General features: G+C 38.8%; 1 protein-coding gene across 6 annotated transcripts in view; it reads left to right on the top strand.

Moving 5' to 3' along the window:
* The window catches only part of LOC122563664 (dyslexia-associated protein KIAA0319-like protein), a 110,288-nt gene that overhangs the window by 70,772 nt on the left and 14,096 nt on the right, over positions 1–25,420 (top strand). For 5 of the 6 annotated variants that reach the window (XM_043717703.1, XM_043717700.1, XM_043717701.1 and 2 more), the window contains 9 exons: positions 4,773–5,001; positions 5,788–5,911; positions 6,564–6,696; positions 11,232–11,380; positions 15,693–15,844; positions 17,165–17,303; positions 20,060–20,219; positions 20,631–20,773; positions 24,180–24,302. In XM_043717703.1, coding sequence (XP_043573638.1) covers positions 4,773–5,001; positions 5,788–5,911; positions 6,564–6,696; positions 11,232–11,380; positions 15,693–15,844; positions 17,165–17,303; positions 20,060–20,219; positions 20,631–20,773; positions 24,180–24,302 — 1,352 coding nt within the window. The remainder of the gene's footprint in view (positions 1–4,772; positions 5,002–5,787; positions 5,912–6,563; positions 6,697–11,231; positions 11,381–15,692; positions 15,845–17,164; positions 17,304–20,059; positions 20,220–20,630; positions 20,774–24,179; positions 24,303–25,420) is intronic. The other variant, XM_043717702.1, reaches the window with a different exon arrangement.

The following is a 25,420-nucleotide window of genomic DNA, read 5'->3' as shown; positions in this document are numbered from 1 at the left end:
TAATCCATGGGCTGAGGGGGCTGTTTTCTCAAGAATGGTTGAACAGGTTAGGCTTTTATCATTAGTTTAGAAGATGGAGGGGTAATCTGATTGATGCACAGAAGATTTTAAAGAGGTATAACAGGGTAGATGTTGAGCAGATGTTTTCATGAGGGAGTGTGGGAGCCTTGAACTGGGGAATAATGTTATCGGTTAAAGGGTCACCTTTTTTAAACTGAGACAGGAAGGAATTTCTTTTTCTGAAGGGTGGTGACGGTCTGGAATTCTTTACCCCGCAGAGGTGTGGAGATTAGATCATGGACAGTATCTAAAAAGGAGGATGTAGATTTTTGAAAAATCAGGGAGTTAACAACTGTGCTTAAATGGCACGTGATGATACATGCCTTTGAGAGTTTTTTGTTCTGTCCTGTTCGTCTTGATGTGGAGTTGTTGGACTGGGATGGACAAACTCTGAACTTACATGACAACAGGTTTATTTGAAATTACAAGCTTTAGATCTCCTCCAGTGCCAGCATATCCTTCTTTAGATACGGGGCCAAAAATGCTCTCAATATTCCAAATTAAGTCTGACCTGAGCATTATACAACTTCAGCAGTCTATCTCTGCGCTTGTATTCTAGTCCTGTTGAAATATTTCCATCTCTAAATTCATCAATGAGCCAATAAAAAGAGACGTTTCGTTAAATGTTCCACATCTGGTCCCTATCCACTTTTCCATCACTCCATCTACAATTATTTTCTTTACTATGAATTATTGATGAGGAAAACTTCCCAAATCTTTTAAAACAAAAAACGTAAAATAGACATTTTTATCCTCTGCCTTTAAACCCATAGCCAGTACCTCGTGGAAATCTCCTCCTGAAGGCAGGTTTACTATCGGCTATGATGTTGACCTTCAATGTTTTTGACGAATCTCACACTATCACTTCATTCTTCTGTGAGCTTATTACCCTCCTATCCCTTATTCCTGCATGTTATACTAAAATTTTAAACCTTTTGTTAGAGGACAGATGGGCAAACTGTCTATCCAATCTTACCATAATTTACTTTGTCATCTCGCTTTCTACCTACCGAGATCAACATTACCTCACCATATCACAAAAGAAATTATCTATGTTCCATTAAAGGAATGTGATTGTTTCATAATGGCATAAATTGCAAATTCACAGATTTTCCAAATATAGTAGCTTCGCTCGCTTTCATATCTGGTTCCACCTGTCTTTTCATCATTAATGGCCAAGTGAGTAACAAGGATATTTCTCTGGGTGCAATGTTCATGCTAATGAAATGATTGAATCTGCCTATTTTATAAGGACTTAATCACATCCTTGTTTTCAAAGATTTTAGTGCGTTATCATTTCCAAATGTGAAACTGATAAAACTCTCATTTCTTAACTTTGTCTTGACCTTTATTACTCTAGACAGCATTTTAACCAGATCATTCCACACATGGTAGATCTACATCCACTGTCTAATTCTACACAGTTGAAAGGCTATACCAGCAGCACATATATCACTGAGCTGAAACCTCTTGTGACCAATGCATTGCCCTCTCATTGGTCTGTACCTCCATCTTCCATTATTAAAAGTTTGGTTTCTTGTTTAGTTTGGGATATTGTCACTTACACCATTTAGGACATGCATGGTTTAATAGCATTTTGAATTGCCCCTAAAACACAAATTGACTGCACTCTGATCATTTCTGGGGTCCATTCACATTAATTCCAAATTCTCTTAGCTTCTCAACTTTAGCAATAGCATTTCTGTCCATTTATATTTGATGCTGTTGTCCTTTCATGTTGTCACTTGCGACCTGTCAATTTGTTAACAATGTGCCCTCCATTATCTGTCATGTTAATGATTGCCTCCTTTGTATGATGAATGCTGCTGGAGCAAAATGCTTTCCAAGGAATTTTTAGTGCTTTGACATTTGTGCTAGCAGCTCTGGTCAAACTGGACATCTTTCCAGCGCTGTAAATACCAGCACAAATTGGGAAATTTCCAAATAAAATTTCTGAAAATTTCATAGTTTGCTGAATTTCGTTATGTACTTTTCCTTAGTACTAGCCTCAGTATTTCTAAATTTGTCAAAATCTGACCACATCTCATAGCCAGTCAATAATTTTTTTTTTTCTTTTCTGATAAAATTTATCCACACAACTTAACAACCTCTCTGAAACTTACCCATGTTCAAAACATAAGGTTCCGGTTTCAAAAGAACTTTGCTTCTGATCCTGCCTGCATGGTAGTGAAAGTGTTTCCTATTTGGTAAAGAGATAACCCAGGTCCACATTGTAACTTCATTCTTCCACCATATTAAGTGAAGTTTGTTTATATCCTTTGGAATCCTTGTATCATTTGAGGACCTTGATAACATTACCCTTTAATTTAAGAATCCACATGCACGCAGCCTGCTCTCATTCAATTCTTTGATTCTTTAATTCAAATAAATCTATTTGTTTGAAGGCCCATGTTCCATTTTTTTATTATCAGTGTTTCTTTGTATCTGTGAACCTGTTGGCAATTTATGTACCTGGAGCTGGAAAGTCAAATTGCCTTGCTTTTCTGCAATTTGTTGTCTCTCAGTAGTATGATTTTTTTTATCATCTTGTAATCCTAGGGAAAACACTGGACCATATTGAACTCATTTGCCATGGTGTTTCCCACTTTCTAAGTGCTCCTTTATAATTTCTTGCCTGCATTTGCACAGGTTGCTGTGCTGCCAGATTTGTGTATCCAGGTTAGCATCAAATACCAACTCTCTATCCCTTCATATGTATCAGGGAATCTGATGTTGAAAAGTTGAAGCCCCATTTGATTTGATACATTATTGTCATGTGTAACTAAGTACATTGAAAAGTTGCATTTTTAAATATAGTGCAGCAAATCATAACAAAGACACAAAGATCATCAGGTAATCGAACAGAGTGAGGAATACAGAGTTATGGCTGCAAAGAAGGTGTACAGCAAGCAAGATCAACATTAGGTTTGATATTTGAGAGGGCCAATCAGAAGTCTAATAACAGCAGTGAAGAAGCTGTTCTTGAACCTGTTGGTACGTGTGTTCAAACTTTTGTATCTTCCTGATGGAAGAGGTCGAAGAAATTATGACTGGGTTGGGAGGGTCTTTGATGTTAGCTGCCTTTCTGTGGCAGTGAGAAGAATAGAATAGATAGGATTGGATTGCGTGATGGTCTGGGCTGTGTTCACAACTTCCTGTAATTTCTTATAGTCCTGGGCAGTGCACTTGCTGTACCAAGCTGTGATCATCCAGATTGAATGCTTTCTATGGTGCGTATGTAAAGATTGGTGTGAGCGTCCTTATGGACATACATAATTTCCTGAGGAAGAAGAGTTGTTGTGCCGCCTTGACCACCCCTTTAACATGGGTGGTCCAGGTCAGATTGTTGCTGATTGTCACTCCTAAAAACTTGATGCTCTTGGCCATCTCCACCTCATCTCCGTTGATATAGGTAGGGATGTATCCTTCTCCTTGCTTCCTGATGTCAGTGATTGGCTCTTTAGTTTTGCAGATTCCTGGACATATCACTTGACAATTGAATTCTATTTACACACCAAGTATTGATTAGACAATTTCATTCATCAAGTGTCTCCGGATTAGTAAAATGATTCTCAAGAAAGTTATCCGGCACAATGTTATGTCCTTTTTAGTGCCATGGGTCTTCAATCATTGCTATAATCAGTCTGTATACTCTATTTTGATTGTAAATGTAGACTCAGGAACTTATGTTGGTATAGAGGTATACTACTTGAAATAGATATTTCATAGAAAATCTATAGGCACGGCAAGACTTTGAATATGTGTTTGTGCCTCAATGTAATCATTTGAGGCAGTTAGAACAGACGCACTGAGAAAATTTTGAGTCAGTGTCTTGATCTAACTGTGTATTTTACCCCTATTACTGAAACACAAATGTTCAAATTGTTTTTGGGTTGTCTGGGTGTCTACAAATGAACCTCTGCAGATCACTTATGAAATTTAAATCTACGCTTCCATTCATATGTTTCTAGCTCAAATAATAAATACTGTAGGATCTTGGTGTTCTGGTTTTAAGATTTGTCTGGCAATGAGGGAACGTCTTAAGAACACCCTTTCTCAAATTGGGCTCATGATCTGCAAAAAAAGGACAAACCGGTGGCTGAAGAATAAAGTGGATTTCGAGCTCAATTGCTCCTGGGACCACCTTGTCAGAGCATGGAGACTGATTATGACCATCAGCTGTAATCTTGCCATTCTTGTGTAGCTTTAAATGTCGATAGCTTTAAATCATTTGAGGTTTGATAATTAGAAGTGGTAATTTGTTTAGGGTGTATGAATATCATCTCTCTCAGACAATAAATTACCTAAAATAAATAGTAATTGATTGTTAGAAGAATATAACTGAATCACAATACATGTCAATTTTGCCATGATCTAGTTGTATTTAAAACCCAGAAGAACTTCATTTTAACCTGTGCTGGTTTTTAGAAAAATTCCTGTTCAATGTATAAAATAACTTTATTTCCAGTAGTTTAGTTTATTAGAATACGGTTGTGTAGCAAGTCTGAATGTTGGCATAGTGTGCTTTCAGCTGGATAAATTATTTCAAATGTCATGTTTTAAGGCTTTTTATTGGTATTTTCCAGTTCTTTGTTAACCATAGCATTTGCTGTACTATGTAAATCAAATTCCTGTTCAATTAGGAGTTGTCGTTCAGTCCCGGACGTATATTTGAAAGATTTGCCCACTTTATTATTCCCTTTCCTTTGTAGTCTGACAGTGGTGGATTCTGATGGTGCCAGTAACTCAACCACAGCAGTTGTCACTGTGCATAAAGCAGTAGACTATCCACCTGTAGCCAATGCTGGTGCGAATCAAGTCCTCACACTACCCAAGAACTCCATCATGCTGTATGGCAACCAAAGCACAGATGACCATGGAATTGTCAGCTATGAATGGTCCCTAAGCCCAAAGAGTAAAGGCAAAGTTGTTGAAATGCAGGTAGGAAAACATTTGTATCGTTGGCCAATATCCAAAATCAAATGATCCCGAGGTTTATGGAATAAAAGCGAGAACACACCCTTTACAAGAATGCTTTTAAACTATAGTTAGCAAGGGGAAAAGGCATAGCTACAAAAGTTCGAAGGCTACAATCATTCTGGTTAATAAAAGGATGGATTGAGATTTATGTTTCGATTAAATATGATGAAGTATTGTTTTATATTCAGCAAATCTAATCACTTGGCTTCCTTCCACTGAAATGAGAGAGGATTAAATCTTCGGATAAAATCTTAATTTTGACTTTTTAAAAAATTTATTCACTGAATGAGGGCATCTAGGTGAGCATTTATTGCCCATCCCTAATTATTAAGAGTCAACCATATTGCTGTGGTCGGGAGTCAAGTAGTCCAGGCCAGGTAAGGATGGCAATTTCCTCCCCTAAAAGACATTATTGAACCAGATCATTGACAATGGATTCATGGTCAATGAATCGTAATTCCAAATAATTATTGAATTCAAATTCCAGATAATTATTGAATTCCAATTCCACGATCTGCCATGGTACGGTTTGAACGTGGCTCCCCAGAACATTAGCTGGGTCTTTGGATTAACAGTCCAGCAATAATGCCACTGCCTCCCCAACTGCTATTCACTAATGGGCAAACATCTAAATGTTTCTTATTGCTAACATGACATATCTGATCATTATAAACTGAGCAAAACATTAAGGCAGGGAAGGCTGTTTAATACATAGTGCATTTTACCTCTTTCACTTGTTTTGTTTAGGGTGTACGAACATCATCTCTCCAACTGTCAGCAATGCAGGAAGGTGACTACATCTTTCAACTTACAGTCACAGATTCAGCAGGGCACCAGGCCACCGCTGAGGTGATGGTCATAGTGCAACCAGGTATGTATTTGTGAAGAAAATGTTCACAGTTACAATGCAAGAAAAATGACAAAATACTTCAACTTCTTATTTTTTTAAAATTCCTTCCATTTATAACTCATAAAAGTAAACTGGTACTAAGCAGTCTACTTGACAGAAATTAGAGGAACCACCACATACTGTGGGTGGGCTCTTAGATGAAGGACATGTTTCCTGAAGAAGGGCTTATGCCCGAAATGTCAATTCTCCTGCTCCTTTGCTGCCTGACCTGCTGCGCTTTTCCAGCAACACATTTTTAAGCTCTGATCTCCAGCATCTGCAGTCCTCACTTTCTCCTATATTTAACAGCAAGTTGAAAAAAAAATTTTTCTAGTGCCTTTTGTATTCTTGGAGTGTCTGACAGTCTTTGGATCAAATCAGTTAATTCGAGTTTAATGTTTCAGGCAAAAACAGCAGATAATCCTGCTGTCAAGGTTCCACAATCAGCAGTATATCAAATCACAGGATAACCTATTTTGATCTTGGGTAGCACATGTTATTGGCCAGAACACAAGAACATCCTGCACAATTATCTTGTTTGAAAATGCCATGGAATCTTTACGTTCATCCTTAATTCTTAAAAAAATGTCACGCTGTAAATGCTGAAGTTTATTTCGTCGATCTGCTTTTCCAGAAAATAATAAACCTCCAGTGGCTGATTCTGGACCTGATAAAGAGCTGACCCTTCCTGTGGACAGCACGATATTGGATGGCAGCAAAAGCACAGATGATCAGAAAATTACATCTTACCTGTGGGAAAAAACAAGGTAAAATACAAAAATCATACCAAACGTAATGGCTGTTAAAAGTAATCTTAAAAATTAGACATAATTCCAACAAATTCTAATCACTTCTACTACATGAAAATTAAGACCAGTTGCTTATCATTTCTTGTAAGTGTTGCTTGCTCTGATTTACTCCAGAAAGCCTTTAGCATTTACGTCTGTGAGTGACTATCTAAAAGTCTTATTTATGCTGTGCTAGTTTCTTTAACTATGAAGCCATTCGGTTTTATATTGGGTCAGATATTCCGATTCATTTGCAACCCTGATCAGATTAGCAGTTAGAGAGCATCATAGATATGTTGCTGTGCTATCTGGGAATCTGTTCATGTTGAAGATTAATGTGTCTGATGGATAGGCAGCATGGGTCAGGTACAGGATCTGTCAGACTTGTTTGAGGAAGTGGGGTGGCACAAGAATGTCTCTCCCAGGGAATATCATGTTACTGGGGTGGGCTGTTGTTCAGTGGATGGGAGATATTGTTCCAAGCTCTAGTTGCTGAAGGGTAGGGTTTCTAGCAGATAGGGATGTGAGGTGTCAGTTCGGGGAGAATTCTGACTGGGTTTGACTGTTAAGGATCTGGAGGTGCAAGGGATTAGAGGAGGTGTAATGATGATTTAACATATGTCCAGGATTTAGAGAAGGTTTTGTAATCCCCAGACATTTTCTGGTAATTAATAAGATTATCTGTCTGAATTCTCTAACTTTAATAAACTCTTTGAGAGGGTTTCAGACACAAGCTGTCCATGGTAAAATTCAGTTGCCTGACCAGATGTGGGGCCTTCTGCATGGTCCCAACATACAACTCCAGTAATCAGTGTTCTAGTGGTTATGGACCAGAACAAACCCCCCTCAAAATATATTTAGAAGGTAGCCTAGACCCGAACGTTTGCTTATTTTAAAGGTAAATGTAAGACATGTTCCATATGCAATTTGATTGGTAAAATTATCGACTTGAAGCAAAATACACTTTATTTTACACTACAGTCAAAATACAGACAAATAAAAAGAGAATAACTGGCTTCACTGAAACTCTATCGAAATACCTAACAAGCTAATATATACATTACTAATTATCTGTTCCAATGTAGTAACTTCCCATTATCATCCCATTATCACACCCTTAGCAAAGGCAAATTCAGTAAAACAGATTATCTCATATGTAGTTCTAGCAGCAGGAAGAGAACCCAAGTGTTTAGCTGTAACAGAGTCAAGAGCGTCTACATTCAGCCTCAAGACCCCAGTAACTGTAGAAAGCTAAAACTAAAAATCCTGGCACTGTGGGACCAGGACCCCACCCATTCAGGCTGCTTCTGTTGTTCCAACTATTTAAAAACATCCAAGGCCTCTCAAATTATTTACTTCATTAGCTTTGAGCAGACTGCTTGTCATTTCTATCTGAACCTCTCTTCATTGGAAAAAAAAACCCATGGTAAATATACCTCTTAAAGCAATAACATTGTTACAAGTGATTCTCTGGCCATCAGAATGTCTGGTCCACAATCTTCCCATCATGTTTGGCTTACATTTGTTGCCATCTCCAATAGGACAGATTTGCAATACATTCTGTTTTCTAAAGGCAACTGGTGAACCAAGTCTGTGATATGGTTAAAAACATTACTTTATTCATAGAGCCTGGAAATCGGGCACAACCTCATTGATGTTGTGCCCGAGAGTGAGCTTTAACTGAATCTCTGTGCAAATATTCAGACCCTACTTTATATCCCAGTGATAGCATAATCCATTTACTTGAGGAAGTTGGCTTGTGCTTGTGAGGGTAATGTCAGCAGTGTACAACTCAACAAAACTAGAAATTTGGAGTGCCACCCTGTGGTTATAATAAGGAAGTCATGACCTGTATTTGTTGGAGTTGCGAAGTGGAACATTTTCCCTCTTTGCCTCAAACTGTGACCAGAATTGGCCTATAAATGTAACTTATGCATTCTCCTTGTAAGCCCTTTGCTTTGTCCAAACATAACATGTGATTCCTCAGTTGTGATAGGTTGTCTTTTCGAACAGATTACACTGTCAGATTTTCTAGGATGTGTGCACACCCTTTGTACAGGCAAGGTAACACACCAAGAATAATACAGGCGGTATGCCGAAGCCAAAACTTCACTTTGCAGCCCCAAGCTGGCCTAGTTAGAGACATCAGGTGCCTTGGGGCTGCCTCTGTTTCTATGACCCCTTATACCTCATCTCATTTTTGACAGATTCTGTTCAGCACCTTTGTGCTGTACTTTGTGTTCTAGAGGATAGTATAGTGTAGCACGAAAGAGTGTCAACAAGTGTGCATCACTTCTTTCCAAGAGTAACCTAGTTAAAAATCACACAACACCAGGTTATAATCCAACAGATTAATTTGAAAGCAATGGCTTTTGGAGTGCTGCTCCTTCATCAGACAGCTACCAACTAAAGTTGTAGGACTATACTCTGGTTTTGTGTGATTTTTAACTTTGTCCACCCCAGTCCAACACTGGTTCCTCCACATCAAGAGTAACCCAGTCAGTCCTAGCACCTTCTCCTGCTGCATCCCTCCCCGCCTCAACTGTTGTCATTAAATATGTTGAAGCATTTATCTGTTTTCCCTTTGGAATATTAATTTGAGTCTGCATTCATTCCAATATATTGGAAGGAGTATGTTCAAAATTCTAGCCATTCTTTGTGTGAACGTTTTTCGTCTTGTTGCCTGCTGGCACTTTTGCAAATTGTTATGAAGCTTTGGGTGTACTCTACCTTTTAAGAGAGTTGAAAAGCTAGCAATGACTTAGAGAAGCACAGAGAATACTGGAAAATTTAAAATGTAACAATGGATTGAAACAACTAGCTAAGAGCTATGTTGCCAGGATACAAAAACAAATTCAAATTTGGCCAATCAGTTTAAATTATGCCCAAGTTACCAAAATCCAATTGCATTTGAAAAAAATAATGTTTTGACAACACTAAACCAATGAAATGATCCGATGTTTTGGGGTATAAATATCAGACATTTTGAATAAGTACACAGAGCAGCGAGCACCAACAACCAGAGAGACTGCTTGCAGAAAGAGCTGCTATCTTAAAGGTACCTTTATCTATCAAAGACCTGGGAAGCAGAATCCTGAAGAAGAAGAAGAAAAGAAGACAGGAAAATCTACAGAGGACATTCTGCAAAGTTGACTGGTTTTGAAACTTTTTTTTTGTAAAATCTTAATTGGGATTTTTATCAGACCAGTATTGTAGAGGGGGGAGGTAGAAGATAGGTTTAAGAGAAAGGAGTTGTAAGTTGTTAGGTTAATATTCTCTGTTCGACTGAAAGAATAAAGTTCTTAAATTTTTACTTTGGATAATTCTTTACCTCACAAGTTTTAACAGATTACAGCGCAGGGTGAATCTTATCTGCGTTGCTGGTTTAAATTAGCAGCGGGGTTTACCCTGTGTCATAACACAATCAACTTGCAAAGTCAAAATCTGGATCAATCCTTTAGCCATTTGAAACAGTTTTGACTTACTCTATCTAATCCCTTTGTAATTTCATGCACCTGTGTCAAATTTCTTCTGGCTTCATAGTTTTAAGGAGGGAAGATTCAGCTTCTCCGTGGTCCGTCATCCTTGAAGTCTTTCTGGTAAATATCTTCTGTAGTTTCTACAAAGTTCACAATTTAGTAAGGTCCAGAACCACAAGCATATTGGTTGTTGCCCAATGTGACAATCAGCAGGAAATGTGGGCAAGAAGCAATCTGGTGCAGGAGAGAGACAGAATTTTGATTTGACAAGGACCTCCTCACTACTTCTGTGTGTCTCAGGTACAGGAATGAACTTGCATTGATTGGTCACGGGGGCAGTGCTTTCTGAGCCCAGGTTCTCCAACAGAATGAGCCTCTGTGATTAGCGTGACGTTCGCACTCCTCTGCCTGGCCCCAAGTGTTCAAATTTCATAACCACCTTCCTTGTTAAATAATTAACCAATCTTGTTCAAAATATTAAATATATTCACAATGTTTAAATTAGTAGTTAAAACACTTGGTCTCAGACAAGCTTTGTAAGTCAGTGATTATTTTTATTGACTATTGCATTAGCAATTTAAGTTTTGTGTATTGATTAAAATGACAAAACTGAAATGTTTAATTTAGGAATGACCTAGATTCTAATATTTTGCCCAAACAATTTGTTTTCAAAGGATTTTTATTATCCTTTTTTGAGTGCCATTGGAAGCAGGTGAAAAAGTTGGCCAAAATCCTGATTACGTGGAATTTCTATGAAGGAAAGGAAATATGCCTAGTTATTATTCAGAATTATCCTTGCGATAAAACACAGTTTCTGCAGGGTATCTTGCTGCAGGGTTGCTGAAACTTGTCTCAAGCATATTCAATACATTTCAATTTCTAGTAGCCTTGTGACATGTCAGTGCAAATAGGATTATGAAATGCGCATCCTGACATCTTCAGACAACAAACGCTCTTAACCTGGAGTCCGAGATAACTGTAGCTGCCTCCTGTTAACACAAACTTAAGGTGAACTTGATTGGTTTTGTATTTCAGTGGCCCTGACGGTGTGAAAATCGAGAATGCAGACAGTGCCATTGCCACAGTAACAGGTCTTCAGGTTGGGTCATATGAGATTACACTGACGGTGAAGGATGAACGAAACCTGGAAAGCCATGATTCTGTCAGAATCATTGTGAGAGAGGGTATGTTTTCCTTTCAGATCTGTAACGGATTGCAGTAGGTAAAAGTCAGCTGCTAAAATGAAAAAAAAAATGTGGTCAAAGTAATGACTCTAATAGTCACCTTTTATACGTCGTCTTGCAAATGCTTTTATCTGTTCTGTGAAGGACTTTTTTATTTCATGTTTTTAGCAGAGTGCATTAAAAGCCAAGGTTTTTTCAAGTAGCACAGGGCTTTGGTTAATAAAGTTTCTGATTGAGGAGAATCATGGCAAAACTTTACAAAGTCATGGAGCAACACAGTTTCAAATCATATTTGAGCCTGAATTTAACTATTCCAATGATAACAATTCTAAAAATTAGTTAAATTAATTGGTTCTCGTTTACACCATGTGTTTTATATACAGAATGGGAAATATTGAAAGTAGCTGTTAGATAATGTTAATTTGATTGTTACTGTGCAGGAAATAAAGGTTTAAATGTGAAGGGATATCCTTTTTGCTGAGGTCTCCATTCTAACCATTGCAAAGTCAAACATTGTCCAATAGACGTAGAAACATAGAAAATAGGAGCGGGAGTAGGCCATTCAGGCTGTGAACCTGCAACACCACTCATTGTGATCATGGCTGAAAGATCCAATTCAGTTCTGCTTTCTACCTGTACCTTTTAATCCCTTCAGCTCTAAGAACTACACCTGACATCTTCTTGAACAACATTAAGTATTTTGATCTCAACTGCAAACTGTGGCAGAGAATTCTACAGACTCGCCACCTTTTTTATGTGAAGAAATTTCTCCTCATATCTGACTTTATGGCCTAACCTGTATTGTTCAAACTGTGACCCCTGGTTCTGGTCTTCCTGGATTGGGAGCATCTTTCTTGCATTTACCTTGACTAGTCCTGTTAGAACTTTATAGCTTTTTGAGGTCCTCCCTCATTCTTCTGAACTCAAGTGAATATAGCTCTAACCTATCCAGTCTTTCTTCATGCATCAGTCCTATCATCCCAGTAAGCAATCTGATAATGCTGTCTGATAATGCTTTGTGGCACTCCCTCCGTAGCTGCAACATCTTTCCTTAGATAAGGAGACCAAACTGCACACAATACTCTGAGGGCTCTCAGTAATGCCCTGTATAATATGCAGACAGACATCCCTGCTCCTTTAATTGAATCCTGGTCTATGAAGGCCATCTTACCATTTGCCTACTTCAGCTGCTGCACTTGCGTGTTTACTTTCAGTAAATGGTGTAGAAGGACACTCAGGTGTTGTTGTACCTCCCCGTTTCCCAATCTATCGCCATTCAGATAATCTGCTTTCCTTACCAAACTGGATAATCTCAAATTTAGTCATATTATACTTCATCTTCCATACATTTGCCTCCTCACTAAGCCTGTCCAAATCACATTGAACCATCTCTACATAGCTCACCCTCTGAGCCAACTTTATGTCATTAGCAATCTTGGAGATATTACATTTTGTTCCCTCAGCTAAAATATATTTTGTGAAATAACTAGGTTCCAAGCACTGATCATTTCCATACCACATCAGTTCTTCCTGCCACTCAGGAAAAGAGACCTGTTTATTCCGACTGTTTGTTTCCTGTCTGCCAACCACTTCCTTTATCCATGTCAGTATGCTACTCCCAGTCAGGGAGAATTCAGGAATAGGAAAGGTGAAACCATAATGCTGGGGGTATACTAAAAGCTTCCCAACAGCCAGTGGGAGACAGAGGAGAGAACATGTAGACATATTTTAGAAGGATTTAAAAAACAAAAAGCAGGGTTGGTGTGATGGGTGATTTTAACTTGCCCTACATTGACTGGGACTCACTTCATGTTAGGGGGTTGGATAGGGCAGAATTTAAAAGGACCATTCAGGAAGGTTTCTTGACATAGTATGCAATCACTCCAACCAGGGTAAGGTTATACTGGACCTGGTTTTGGGAAATGAGCCCAACCAGATGAGTGAAGTTTCAGTGACGGAGCATTTTGGGAGCAGTGACCGTAATGCTGTGAGTTTGAAGTTACTCATGGATAGGGATAACAGCAGCGCTTGGATAAAGGTGTTAAATTGGTGGAAGGTGAACCACAACAACACTAGGCAGAACTGGAGAACTTTGATTGGAGGCAGCTGTTTGAGGGTAAATCCACATTTGACATCTGGGAGTATTTCAAGCAGCAGTTGATAAGAGTTCAGGAGCAGCAGGTTCCTGCCAGAATGAAAGATGGGTATGGCAAGTTACATGAACTTGGATGACCAGGGATGTTATAGCCTTGGTCAAAAAGAAAAAAAAAGAAGCATGTATAAAATCTAAGAGGATGGAAACTGACAAAGCCCTTGAAGTATATAAGGAAAGTAGGAAAGGATTTAAACAAGGAATTAGAAGGATGAAAAGGGGTAATGAAAAGTTGTTGGCAAATAGGATTAAAGAGAATCCTGAGGCTTTTTATAGGTACACAAAAAAACAAGAGGGTAGCCAGGGAAAGGGTTGGCCCACTCAAGGACAAAGAAGAGAATGTATGTTTGGAGCCAGAAGAGGTAGAACATAGAACATTACAGCGCAGTACAGACCCTTCAGTCCTCAATGTTCCGCAGACCTGTGGGACCAATCTGAAGCCCATCTAACCTACACTATTCCATTCTCGTCCGTGTGTCTTTTTAGTGACCATTTAAATGCCTGAAAAATTAGTGAGTCTGCTACTGTTGGAGGCAGTGCGTTCCTGTGTTGTATTTGTTTTTGTTCAATCCCTGCACTTTAAGTTTGCATGCTAACGTCGTATATTGGATTATATCAAAAGTATCAAGTTCAAAACTGCTGCATCTCAAATTTCCCAGCCAGAAGAGAGTAACCCACCTGGTACATGTGGTAGATGTGCCAGAGAGTGGTTTGCTTTTGGCATGTGTAGTTTGGCATCATTTCTTCTACTGCATGCTATTTCGGGAAAATATAGGTTCATTTACCAATACAGAGGAACCTCGATTATCTGAATGAGATGGGCGGAGCATTATTTCTTTTGGATAATTGATTATTCGATTAATTGATTTCCTCTGGGGCTCGGAGTTTTCTGTGAAGTCTGCTCTCCATTCAGAAGACAAGGCAGCAGCACCCAGCGTGTGAGACCCTGAACTCTGTCTACTCCTGCCCATCCCCAACCCCATCAAACACTGCTCCCTGCCCACCCTCAATCTTGCAGCTCCAACCCCGCTTCCCCCTGTCTATCTCACTCAACCTCCTCCCCCACAACCCAGGAGGCCAGACTGTATATCAACAGTAAGACTGCTACTGTCTTTGTGGGGTAAGTCTCCAAATGTGTTATTTTTCTCTCTCACTCACAGTCTGTGTGTGTGTGTGACACACACACATATATATATATAGGTTCTACCTCTGCCCTGTACAGGACAATGTTGAAGAGATTATCTGGGGAAGGAGGGGTTTAGGATTCATCCCTGTATAGAACACCAGGGAAAGTGTGGGGAAAGAGAGACCGCGGGAGGTCAGTCATTTGGAGACGGTGCCTGGACTGTCCAGGACTGGTTTCGACAGCATTTCAGTGAGCCGAGTTCATTTTTAATCATTGTACCTTTAAACAAAAAACGCGATCAGAGTTGAAACAGTCTTTGACGTAATGTTTCTATCGGGATCTTGAGATCCCCTTCAGGTAATCTGATATTTGGATAATCAAGGTTCCTCTGTATATCTGTAAAAAGTAAATAAAAGCCATAGAATTGAAGGCTATTATTATTTTGTATGGTAATTAGTGATACAAATAATAGCAAAGATTGAATGGAATTTATCCAGATAACTGAATTGAATGCAGCTCACCCACCCCCACACACAATGTCCAAAGAGAAAGCAAAAAAAAATCAGGAAAAAACTGGCCCGCTCTCGAGCACCAGCAGCCCATGGTACTCCACAGCACCTAATAACAAACTAATGCCTTACTGTCTGACCAGACAGTAATTCTAAAGAAATTAAAATTGAATTCAGACTTTAAAAATTGATTAACTAACATTTACTGAAATGTGATAAATTTGTTAGTCAGTAAATGGGCCACTCCATTTTAATTAAAATGCTTTACAATATTTTGTTATTGAACAAGCACAAGGGCCCACCATGCATGGTTCTGATAGGTGGAATAGTTCATTTAAATTCAGTTCATATCGGAAGTCAAATCTTTGAATTTATCATTAAAGAAACTAGAGATGTTACTATTTAGGTTTTCTAACTGCTTTTAAATGCAGCTTTTCACTTAAAACTTAATTCATGTATAGAGTTGGAGTTTTAATATTTTGTAAGATCTCTGGAATGGAGAATAAATGTGCTTCTGTTTTACAGAAGTCAATAAGGCTCCAGTTGCTAAGATAGCAGGCAATGTTGTGATCACCCTTCCTAATAACACAGCTATGCTTGATGGATCAAAATCATCCGATGATAAGGGAATTGTCAGCTACCTTTGGACAAGAGATGAGAGCAGTCCAGCAGCTGGAGTAAGTGGTCTAACTCATATTTTTTAATGAACTAGAAAAACACTATACCAGTTCTCTGAGACATTGTTTACTGGCTTGCCAAGGTGCACAAAGACCCAATTGTTTATTGTTTGACTAGATATGTGACACATGTCAATGAGTGAGTGAGCATGGAAATGGTGGCATGAAGCGAGAGATGCAGTGTGGTCTGGCCCAAGGCAAGTCCTGACAGTATCAATGACAGGACCTGATTAACATTTCTGCTTCTTGCTTTACACCTGGTCAATTTGGTAAACTATGTTTTCATGAGCAGGAAAGCCAGCACCATGAAGCTGAAGCCTGAGACAGTCTCTGGCAATTGGAAGCAATTTGTCTTTGGAGTGGAGTGATGGGGCAGAGAGGGAAGTCTCTGGAACAGAGCTTGCAAAGGCAGCGTTACTAAAAGCCTGGCAGGCAACTCAATCAGGCACAGTGCTGGGTAGGGATGTGGTGGTGGTGAGTGAGAGAGCCATCAGAAAAGGGTGGGGTGGAGGTGTACAGGGAAGGGGGCACACCACCTTATTGCCCTCAAGGCTATCTTTTAAAAAGCAAAGATCTGCTGTTCTCATCTTTGTTTTACCGTAATGTTTCCCAAGCTTTCGAAGATTTGGCAAGCAGCTTTTAATTTGAAATCCATATCCTGACAGCCTTCTGAATGCTTGACTTGGATGGGATGTTTGAGTCATGGGGATTGGTGTGTAAGATTTATGTTAAGGCCAGGATTTCTTCAATATAGGTAAATCTTAAAAGTTCACAAAGAAATATAACTGTAATGCAAGGTTCCTAATTAGAGCATTGTATTCATACATTAAATCACATTTTTATTAGTTTTTGGTTTTCGTTATCATCAGAATGTGATGTCTTCACCATTGCTTTCACCAAAGACACGCTTATGATCATTGCCAGTTGTAAATATTCACATGGCGGCCAAACATTAGTGTCAGTCCATAATAATTAGTTTAAAAGTCTGGTGATGCAGGAATGAATTTTGTGATAATTGTGAGAGCAATTTTGGAAAATGAGAAAATGTTCGAACAGTTTATCCATTACTTCTTTTCTCCTATAATTGGAAAATCTAGCAATTTTTCTGTACCATGACCAGAAATATGTTGCAAAATGTTGAATTTTTCATTACAATGAACAATTAAAGATTTTTGCCTTGATTGCTATTTAACTATAGTATGATGTCTGCTATGCGTCGGCATATTGGAAAGTGCATTGTACACATAGGATTCTTTAAAAAAACATTGCCGTTAAACATTCATTTCTCTATCTTTTGCATTTTCTACCAATCTGTAATAGGATGTGCTAAATAACTCTGATCACCAGCCTGTGCTTTTCCTGTCCAATTTGGTTGAAGGATTATATACATTTTGTCTCAAAGTAACTGATGCAAAGGGAGAAAATCATATCGACAGGGCAACATTAGAAGTGAGATCTGGTGAGTAGAAATTGATCTTCCAATGGGCTACTGCATTTCGTCAAAAGGTCTGGCATAAGATTTTATTTTTTAAATTTTAAAATGCTTCACATCCTAAATAGAGTACCAGCCATGTTTTCGCTCAGAGAAGTATGATGTCCCTTCATAATTCATTTATTCTGAGATCTAACGTAATTGTTTTTTAAACCCTTTTTTACATTGTCACCGAGTCAACATATTTCTGCAAAGACATAAACTAACAACACTTGTTTCCTAAATAGTTTTTGAAGTGTGCTTTGAAATAATAATTAAGGTTTGCAATTATAGAACATCTGAAAATTATTATGTTAGTAACATCCTGCAATCAGGGCGATTGAATGATCAGTTGTTCTGGTGTTTCTGGGCTTGGCTGTTGGGGGAAAATGTCCTCAGTACAGGAGGAGTCTTCCCTGATCATCATCAAGAATCATCCTGGGAGTTTTAATATCCTGTTATCCTGCTTTGTTGGAATGCTGACTTAGCCCATTCAAAACATGGCACCTCTAACAATCTGGAATGTCTGAATACCACCGTTCACTTTCAGTGATGCTTTCAAATTTCACTGTATTGTTCAATTCCAAACTAACTGATCCAGAGGTCAGAGTCAAATCAACAAATCCTAGTTTCTAATGATAGAAAGGAAAAGAATGCACGGGAATCAAAGTGGACCCATTTTACACCAAACATGAAATTGACAAGCCAGAAAATTGGACATGCTTCAACATTATTTTGCTGGAGGGTTCTTGAGCTTTCATTCCTGGAGATGTCTCATTTACATAAATGCAACCTTTATCCATGAATTTCACTTGAACTGTAAAGAAAATATGAGCCTGGAAACCAAGAGAATGTACTGAAGCACTTAATCTGGCAGTTGATTGAAATGTTTTTTCATTGCCACCATATCCAGGACAATGTCAGGCACCAAAGCCATTTGTATTTCAGCTAAATTTTACCTTAAGTTTGTGTGCCCATTTGCTATCGAGGCCATTTCTTTCACTTGTGTGCACTGATGTCTGTTTTCTACTGTACATAGTAATTGTGTTATATGTGTTTTTACTTTTTGGTGCATTCTTTTTCAATAACGTTGGGTCTATAAGAATGAATGTCAGTCTGGAAAGATTGTCAGTCTGGAAAGATTGTCAGTCTGGAAAGATTGTCAGTCTGGAAAGATTGTCAATAATTTAGTTTCCAAATTTTGGATTTTAACTTTCCATTTTAATCCAGTGATTTGAACTGTGCAATATTGTTTACACTTTACTTGAGAGGTTCACAGTTGTCCTTTGCTTGTAGAATATGAGAGATAGCTCATGGAATACAAGGAGAACCAGCCAATTGGATACAGAAATGGCTCAAAGAAGACTCAAAAATGGCTCAAAGAGGGTGGTGGTGGAGGGTTGTTTTTCAGACTGGAGGCCTGTGATCAATGGAGTGCCACAAGGATCGGTGCTGGGTTCACTCCTTTTCATCATTTATATAAATGATTTGGATGTGACCCTAAGAGGTATAGTTAGTAAGGTTGCCGATGACCCCAAAATTGAAAGTGTAGTGGACAGCGAATAAGTTTACCTTAGATTTCAACGCGATCTTGATCAGGTGGGCAAATGGGTTGAGGAGTGGCAGATGGAGTTTAGTTTAGAAAAATGTGAGGTGCTGCATTTTAGAAAAGCCAATCTTAGCAGGACTTATACACTTAATGGTAAGGTCCTAGGGAGTGTTGCTGAACAGAGACCTTGGAGTGCAGGTTCATAGCTCCTTGAAAGTAGTGTCACAGGTAGATAGGATTATGCAGAAGGCATTTGGTATGCTTTCCTTTATTGGTCAGAGCATTGAGTAAAGGAGTTGGGAGGTCAAGTTGCAGTTATACAGGATGTTGGTCAGGCCACTTTCAGAATATTGCGTGCAGTTCTTGTTTCTTTCCTATCGGAAGGATGTTGTGAAACTTGAAAAGACTACAAGGATGTTGCCAGGGTTGGAGGATTTGAGCTCTGGGGAAAGGTTGAATAGGCTAGGGCTATTTTCCTTGGTGCATAGGAGGCTGCGGGGTGACCTTCTGGAGGTTTATAAAATCGTGAGAGGCATGTTTAGGGTAAATAGACAAAGTCTCTTCCCCGGGGTGGGAGAGTCCAGAACGAGAGGGCATTGGCTTAGGGTGAGAGGGGAAAGTTGTAAAAGAGACCGGAGGGCAACATTTTCATGCAGAGGGTGGTGTGTGTGTGTGGAATGAGCTGTCAGAGGAAGTGGTGGAAGCTGGTACAACTGCGACATTTAAAAGGCATCTGGATGGGTATATGAACAGGAAGGATTTGGAGGGATATGGGCCGTGTGCTCATGAGTTGGACGAGATTAGATTGGGATATCTGGTCGGCATAGACAAGTTGGACCGAAGGGTCTGTTTTCGTGCTGTATATCTCTATGACTCTATATGAATTCAAGGCAGTTTTTTTTTCTTTAAACTATGGATGTCTCTATTCGCTCATAACCTGTTTAAACCAGTTTCATTGTCATGTATCGTATGCTCATGAAAGTAATGATTTGTAGCGTCACATATTTCATAACCATTGGCTGTACAATTTCTGAAGGATGATGGTGACCTCGTACAAAATATATTTGTTCAAGTTTACTGTTTTGCACATGGAAGATTGTATGTAAGATGAAGGTTAAGTTAGTGTTCATAAAAGTCAAGGACTTTAAAAGATTTGACAGTTGAAGTAACAGTTTTAACTCTATTTTCTTTTCAGATCCTCGAAAGAATGATCTAGTAGAAATTATCCTGGATGTCAGCGTCAGTCGGTTAACCGAGAGACAGAAGGGCATGTTACTTCGGCAAATAGCTGTCCTGCTTGGAGTCCTTGATTCGGACATTACTGTGCAAAAAATTCAACTTTACACTGAACAGAGGTGAGGAGCTTTTAGTGCGGATGTAAGCATGAACATTACTGGAGGTGGCTGCTGAGAAAATAATTACCAACTTTGCATTAAGTAGCAACATCAGGGATTTGTGTTCTCAAAGAAAACTATGCAATGTTGCCATTAATCCTCCACTTAATAGTACTTTAACATAATCTTCATATATTGGCATCAGTTAGAATGTATAAAAGTTGAAAACCTGTACATAACTATTGTATATAAGACTTTTGAAGTATCTTTGTTCAAATATTTGCTGGCTTGCAAGAAACTCTGTTTTGCATTGACTGATTTCTTCACCCTAAAGGTAATGTGAGAAAATGCTGTAAACTGTGGCTAGTCTGTAACTGCTAATTATGAGTCGCAAGTGTTTTCAGTTGTACTTTCCCTCATTTACTTTCACAGTACACAGATTGTCTTTTGCGTGAGGAATACACAAGCACATCAGATATTGAAGGGACAGGATGTTGCTCGGATACTGAAGAATAAATTTCGGAAACAGAAATCAGACTTCTTAGTTTTCCGGGCTCTCCAAGTTAATACAGTCAGTGAGTGAGCGTTATTTATTAAAATATTTAGTATACATTTGTCCCAGCAAGATTTGGTTTGATTGTATAGAGTCTAGTATTTTTTCACAGTGTTCACACAGATCTACCTTGCTTGACTTGTAGCCAATGTCTTGATTTTTGACATCTCATGCTTATTTTCAAATCACTCCATGGTTTTGTTCTCCCTATCTCTCTGTTGTCCTTCAGCTTTGTGGTCTTCCAAGGTTATAATTCCGGCTAGAATCACGGATTCCCTCTACGATAGAAGCAGGCCACTTAGCCCATTGAGCCTGCTCCTACATGAGCGTCCTGATTTCTGGCAGTCTCCTCTTCACTCATCCAAGTCTCAAGAATTGCCTCCTTACACCTTTTTCACTGCTCCACCTGGCTCTCTTTCTTTGGGAAATTACTGAAAATCTATCCGTTTGACTGAGTTTTCTGGTCAAAACGCTGGTACATCTTTTATTTTCTCTCCTGGCTTACTTTAGATGGAAAATAAACTCCTGATCCCAAGGTCTTAGAAATGAATATGGTATTAATACCATTTGGGGGTGCACAATATGCTTTTCAAACGAACTATTCTTGAATTGTGTGTTGCTTTTTAATCTAGCCGTGAATTATGAACTTCTGGCTTTTTGATGCTTGTTATAGTTATATATTTTATAGAGAATGTCAAAGAATAGAGAGCAGATTGGTAGCCATTATCCTTTCTGTATAGAGAACTTTAATGTGGAGTTGTAAGGAATCATCCAGCACTAGCTAGAGTAAAAAACTGGGATCCGAGAATGAAAATAGTTCAACACTGTCACCTCTGATTAAAATGCTTTCTTATTCTATTTTTAATATCCTGACTGGAGGAGACAACCAAATGTCAAATGATTGTTTCCACTGAATGCCTCAAATCTTGTCCTTGATCTTTTGCAAAAACACTAAGCTCCCTTCACAAGTATCTGTATGGCTGTTACATTATTATGAATAGACAGGCAGGAGGCTGGAAGACTACAGCAAGCCAGGCAGCATCAGGAGGTGGAGAAGTCAAAGTTTTGGTAAAATCCTTCTTCAGGACTGGGGGTGAGTGTAGAGGGAGTTGCAGATAAAGGGAGTGGCGGGGGCAAGGTGGGGATTGGTGAAGACCAATACAGGGTAAGACCTGGTTGGTCAATGGGAGGAATTAATCTGGTTGATGGAAGGGAGGGAGAGGGGCAGGGAAGGGAGCTGGGGATGAGAAGGGAGGTTAATTGAAATTGGAGAACTCCCTGTTGAGTTCTCCGGGCTGTAGGCTGCCCAGGCGGAAGATGAGGTATTGTTCCTCCAATTTGTGGTGTGATTCATTGCGGCAATGAAGGAGGCCAAGGATGGTCATGTCTGAAAGGGAGTGGGACAGGGAGTTAAAATGGGTGGTGACTTTGGGGGGAGGGGGGGTGGGGTCTGGTCAGTCCCTGCAGACCTGTCTGTGATGCTTGGCGAACTGTTCCCTAAGTCTATCCTTGATCTCCTCGATGTAGAGAAGACCACATAGGGAGCACCTGATGCAGTAAACCAGGTTGGAAGGGAGGCATTATTATTGGCAGTGAAGTAAAACCATCTTTATTATGTGCTCCTCAAGTCAAAATATTTTCCTCATTAAAATGTTGATATAAGGAGAAAACAAAATTAAAACTGTTTCTCCCCTTGAAAAATGTAATTGAATTATCCATCAATATCTTTGTGAAGCACAGTAGAATTTGTATTTGCGTCACTACTTGCTCTATAGAACTTCTGAACTTAGTTTGAGTCATTTACATCCAAACACACTGGTCGTAGGAATTACATACTGAAGTGAGGTTTTAACGCAGCAGATCAAATCATATGCCTAATTATTTGCTTTGTCAACTGTCTATTTTCAAGCAGCCACGTGTTACAACCAAATATTGGGTAGAAGTGTTGTGGATATACTAAAGGAAGGAGGGCAGATGTCTAATTCTGTTAATACTAATACTTGCATATACTCTGGGACAGTCTTACACCTGTATTGGATAGGTCCCACTCTGGAGTAAGTGTAAGGCTTCTCCACGTTTTTCTTTCAATGAAAGTCTATAAAGCTACGAGTATTTGACTTGTACCACATTCTGTTCCTAAAAGGAAAGTTAGAATGTACTGGTTTGGTATATTCTGTTACTTTCTAAAAACGTTTCACAAGCTTGCATGCACGCCAACACTAATGATGGTATGATATCTGTAACCAGAAACTTTTTCTCGATGCTGGGTGAGTTGGCTTTAACATGTGCACAGTCTTGTGCTTGTGTTGCAAATGAATATTGCAGAATAAAGTCTATAATCCATTTATTTAGTTAGCCAATTATGAGGTAGCTAAGCTAGCTTGAAGGGTCCAGCCCTGTCATAACTGAAGAGTATTCGTGGTTTTTCTTTAAATTGGGCAACTGTTCAACGCCAACTAGAAAGATCCCTGCCTGCCTTCATGAACTTAAACTGCTGAAATTCAGGCACAGTCAGATTAAAACTACCCATCAACTTCTGTTAAAGTTTGCGAAGATGATGTTAGCTGCGACATATAAAGCTTGCCTTTTAGAAAGATTCTGCACTTTAAACAATTCAAGCATGAATTTTTCAGGTCACCTCATTCTAGATGTTGATTTCTGCTGATAGTGCTCACGGTGATGTTGTCACATTTTCCTGTACCCGCAGCTTATATCATTTAGTATGTGCAAACAGCTATTTCAGTGTATAGTACTTAAACATAAGCTGCGTTTTTTGTTCTCAATGTAATATCTTCTGAGGCCACTGAAATCCTGTCAAAACTAGCCATCAATTTCTTGTAGGTGCAAGTTTTGCTGCCCATTATACTAAATGTTCTCTCAGTTTGGTTGAAGAAGTGGAGTTCATCCTCTTCTGACTTATTCGTGTACCCCTAAGAGTTGCCTTCAATGGGCAAGAAAACTGTTCACTCCATTTTGTAAATTCTTTGTCATGTGTTGACTCACTTAACAATTTCTTTTCTGAGGAAGCTGAGTGGATGCTTGATTAGGCTTTTTGCACTGCCATCATAAGATGTGCAAATACATTTAAACCAGGAGCTTGTACCCCTTGAAACAATATTCTCACTTAAGTCTTGAACTGTGTCCTCTGTGATTATTTTAATTTAAAATTTAAAAAATCTTATTATAACACAAGTAGCTTGGCAAAATAAAGACATTGTATTCTGACCTGAAGAATGGAAAGTAGTAAGAAACATTAATAACAATTTGTGCTTACACAGGAATTTTGTTCCTGCTGTCTGGTATTTGTTTGCAACTGAAAACAAAATAGCTTAACCAGATATTAGAGTTAAAAAGCATGTATTTACAGCTAACGTTACTAATCTGCTGTACTCCCCTACCTTCACCTCCCTTCTGTCTCCGGATAAAAGTCTGTCAGTTGAGTTGTTCAGACCATGGTCGGTGTGATTCTTTCAATAAGCGTTGTCTCTGTGATCCATTCTGGATGGAGAACTTCATTCGAGTTCAATTGGGAGATGGAGAAAGCAACTGCGGTAAGTTCGCAATTATTATTAAACACAGTTGAGTTATCAATGTGAATTACATCTGAACAGACCAACTTGTGTATAATGTTTGTTCACCATTCCTAAACAGAAAAAAAAAAATTCAGAAATAAATTGTATAATTTGGTACTCATGCTTAGATATTTTCTCGTCAACCTGTTCAGAGTGTTATTACACACCTCTCGAGCTGGTAAGACTTGAACCCAGGTCTCCTCGCTAAGAGAGCACACCACTACTGCACCACAAGATCTTTCCTTACTTATGCATAAGCTTATCCATAGAAGATCTCTGTTTTCTAGACAAAAACATTTTGAAAATATATATGATTTAAATTACAAGTAAGATGTCCAATAATACAAAGTATTGTTATATAGATTTTCAAAATATTTGGAATAGCAGAAAGCTAGCCACAATCGCTGCTTTTTTTAAGATTTGTGAAATTGTGTACTTAGATTTGGACTCTTTTTTTTTGTCTGAAAATGTTACATTGGTCATCGGATCTAAGATTGTAAAACCAATTTTCTTGGTTTGTCTCAACCGATCTGACAGTAAAATGCATCTAGTTTGAGCATGAATGATTCTGATTTAGTTTTGTCATTAGTACCTCAATGTAATCCTGAATTGTTGGTATATTTAAATTATTAATCTATCCTTTTTTTAAGTTTCAAAGCTTTTATCGCTTCACTGCTTTCTTTTCTGTTTGGCTGACAATTTCTCTCTTGCCAAGTGCATTTAACATCTTACACAATGGGGATGGAGAACCAGTGCACTCATGCTTTTGGTGATAGTGACCACAACTGCCTCACATTCTACCTGGCTATGGAGAAGGAGAGGATTAGGCAAAATGGGAGGATATTTAATTGGGGAAGAGGAAACTATGATGCGATTAGACATGAGTTAGGAAGCATGGATTGGGAGCAATTGTTCCATAGTAAAGGCACTATAGACATGTGGAGACTGGTTAAGGAACAGTTGTAGCGAGTGATGAATAAATATGTCCCACTGAGACAGGCAAGAAGGGGTAAGATAAAGGAACCTTGGATGACGAGAGCAGTGGAGTTTCTTGTCAAAAGGAAAAAGGTAGCTTACATAACGTGGAGGAAGCAAGG

This window comes from Chiloscyllium plagiosum, chromosome 27 (genome assembly GCF_004010195.1).
Source record: "Chiloscyllium plagiosum isolate BGI_BamShark_2017 chromosome 27, ASM401019v2, whole genome shotgun sequence".
Taxonomy (NCBI): domain Eukaryota; kingdom Metazoa; phylum Chordata; class Chondrichthyes; order Orectolobiformes; family Hemiscylliidae; genus Chiloscyllium; species Chiloscyllium plagiosum.
This window is presented reverse-complemented; position numbering and strand designations above follow the sequence as displayed.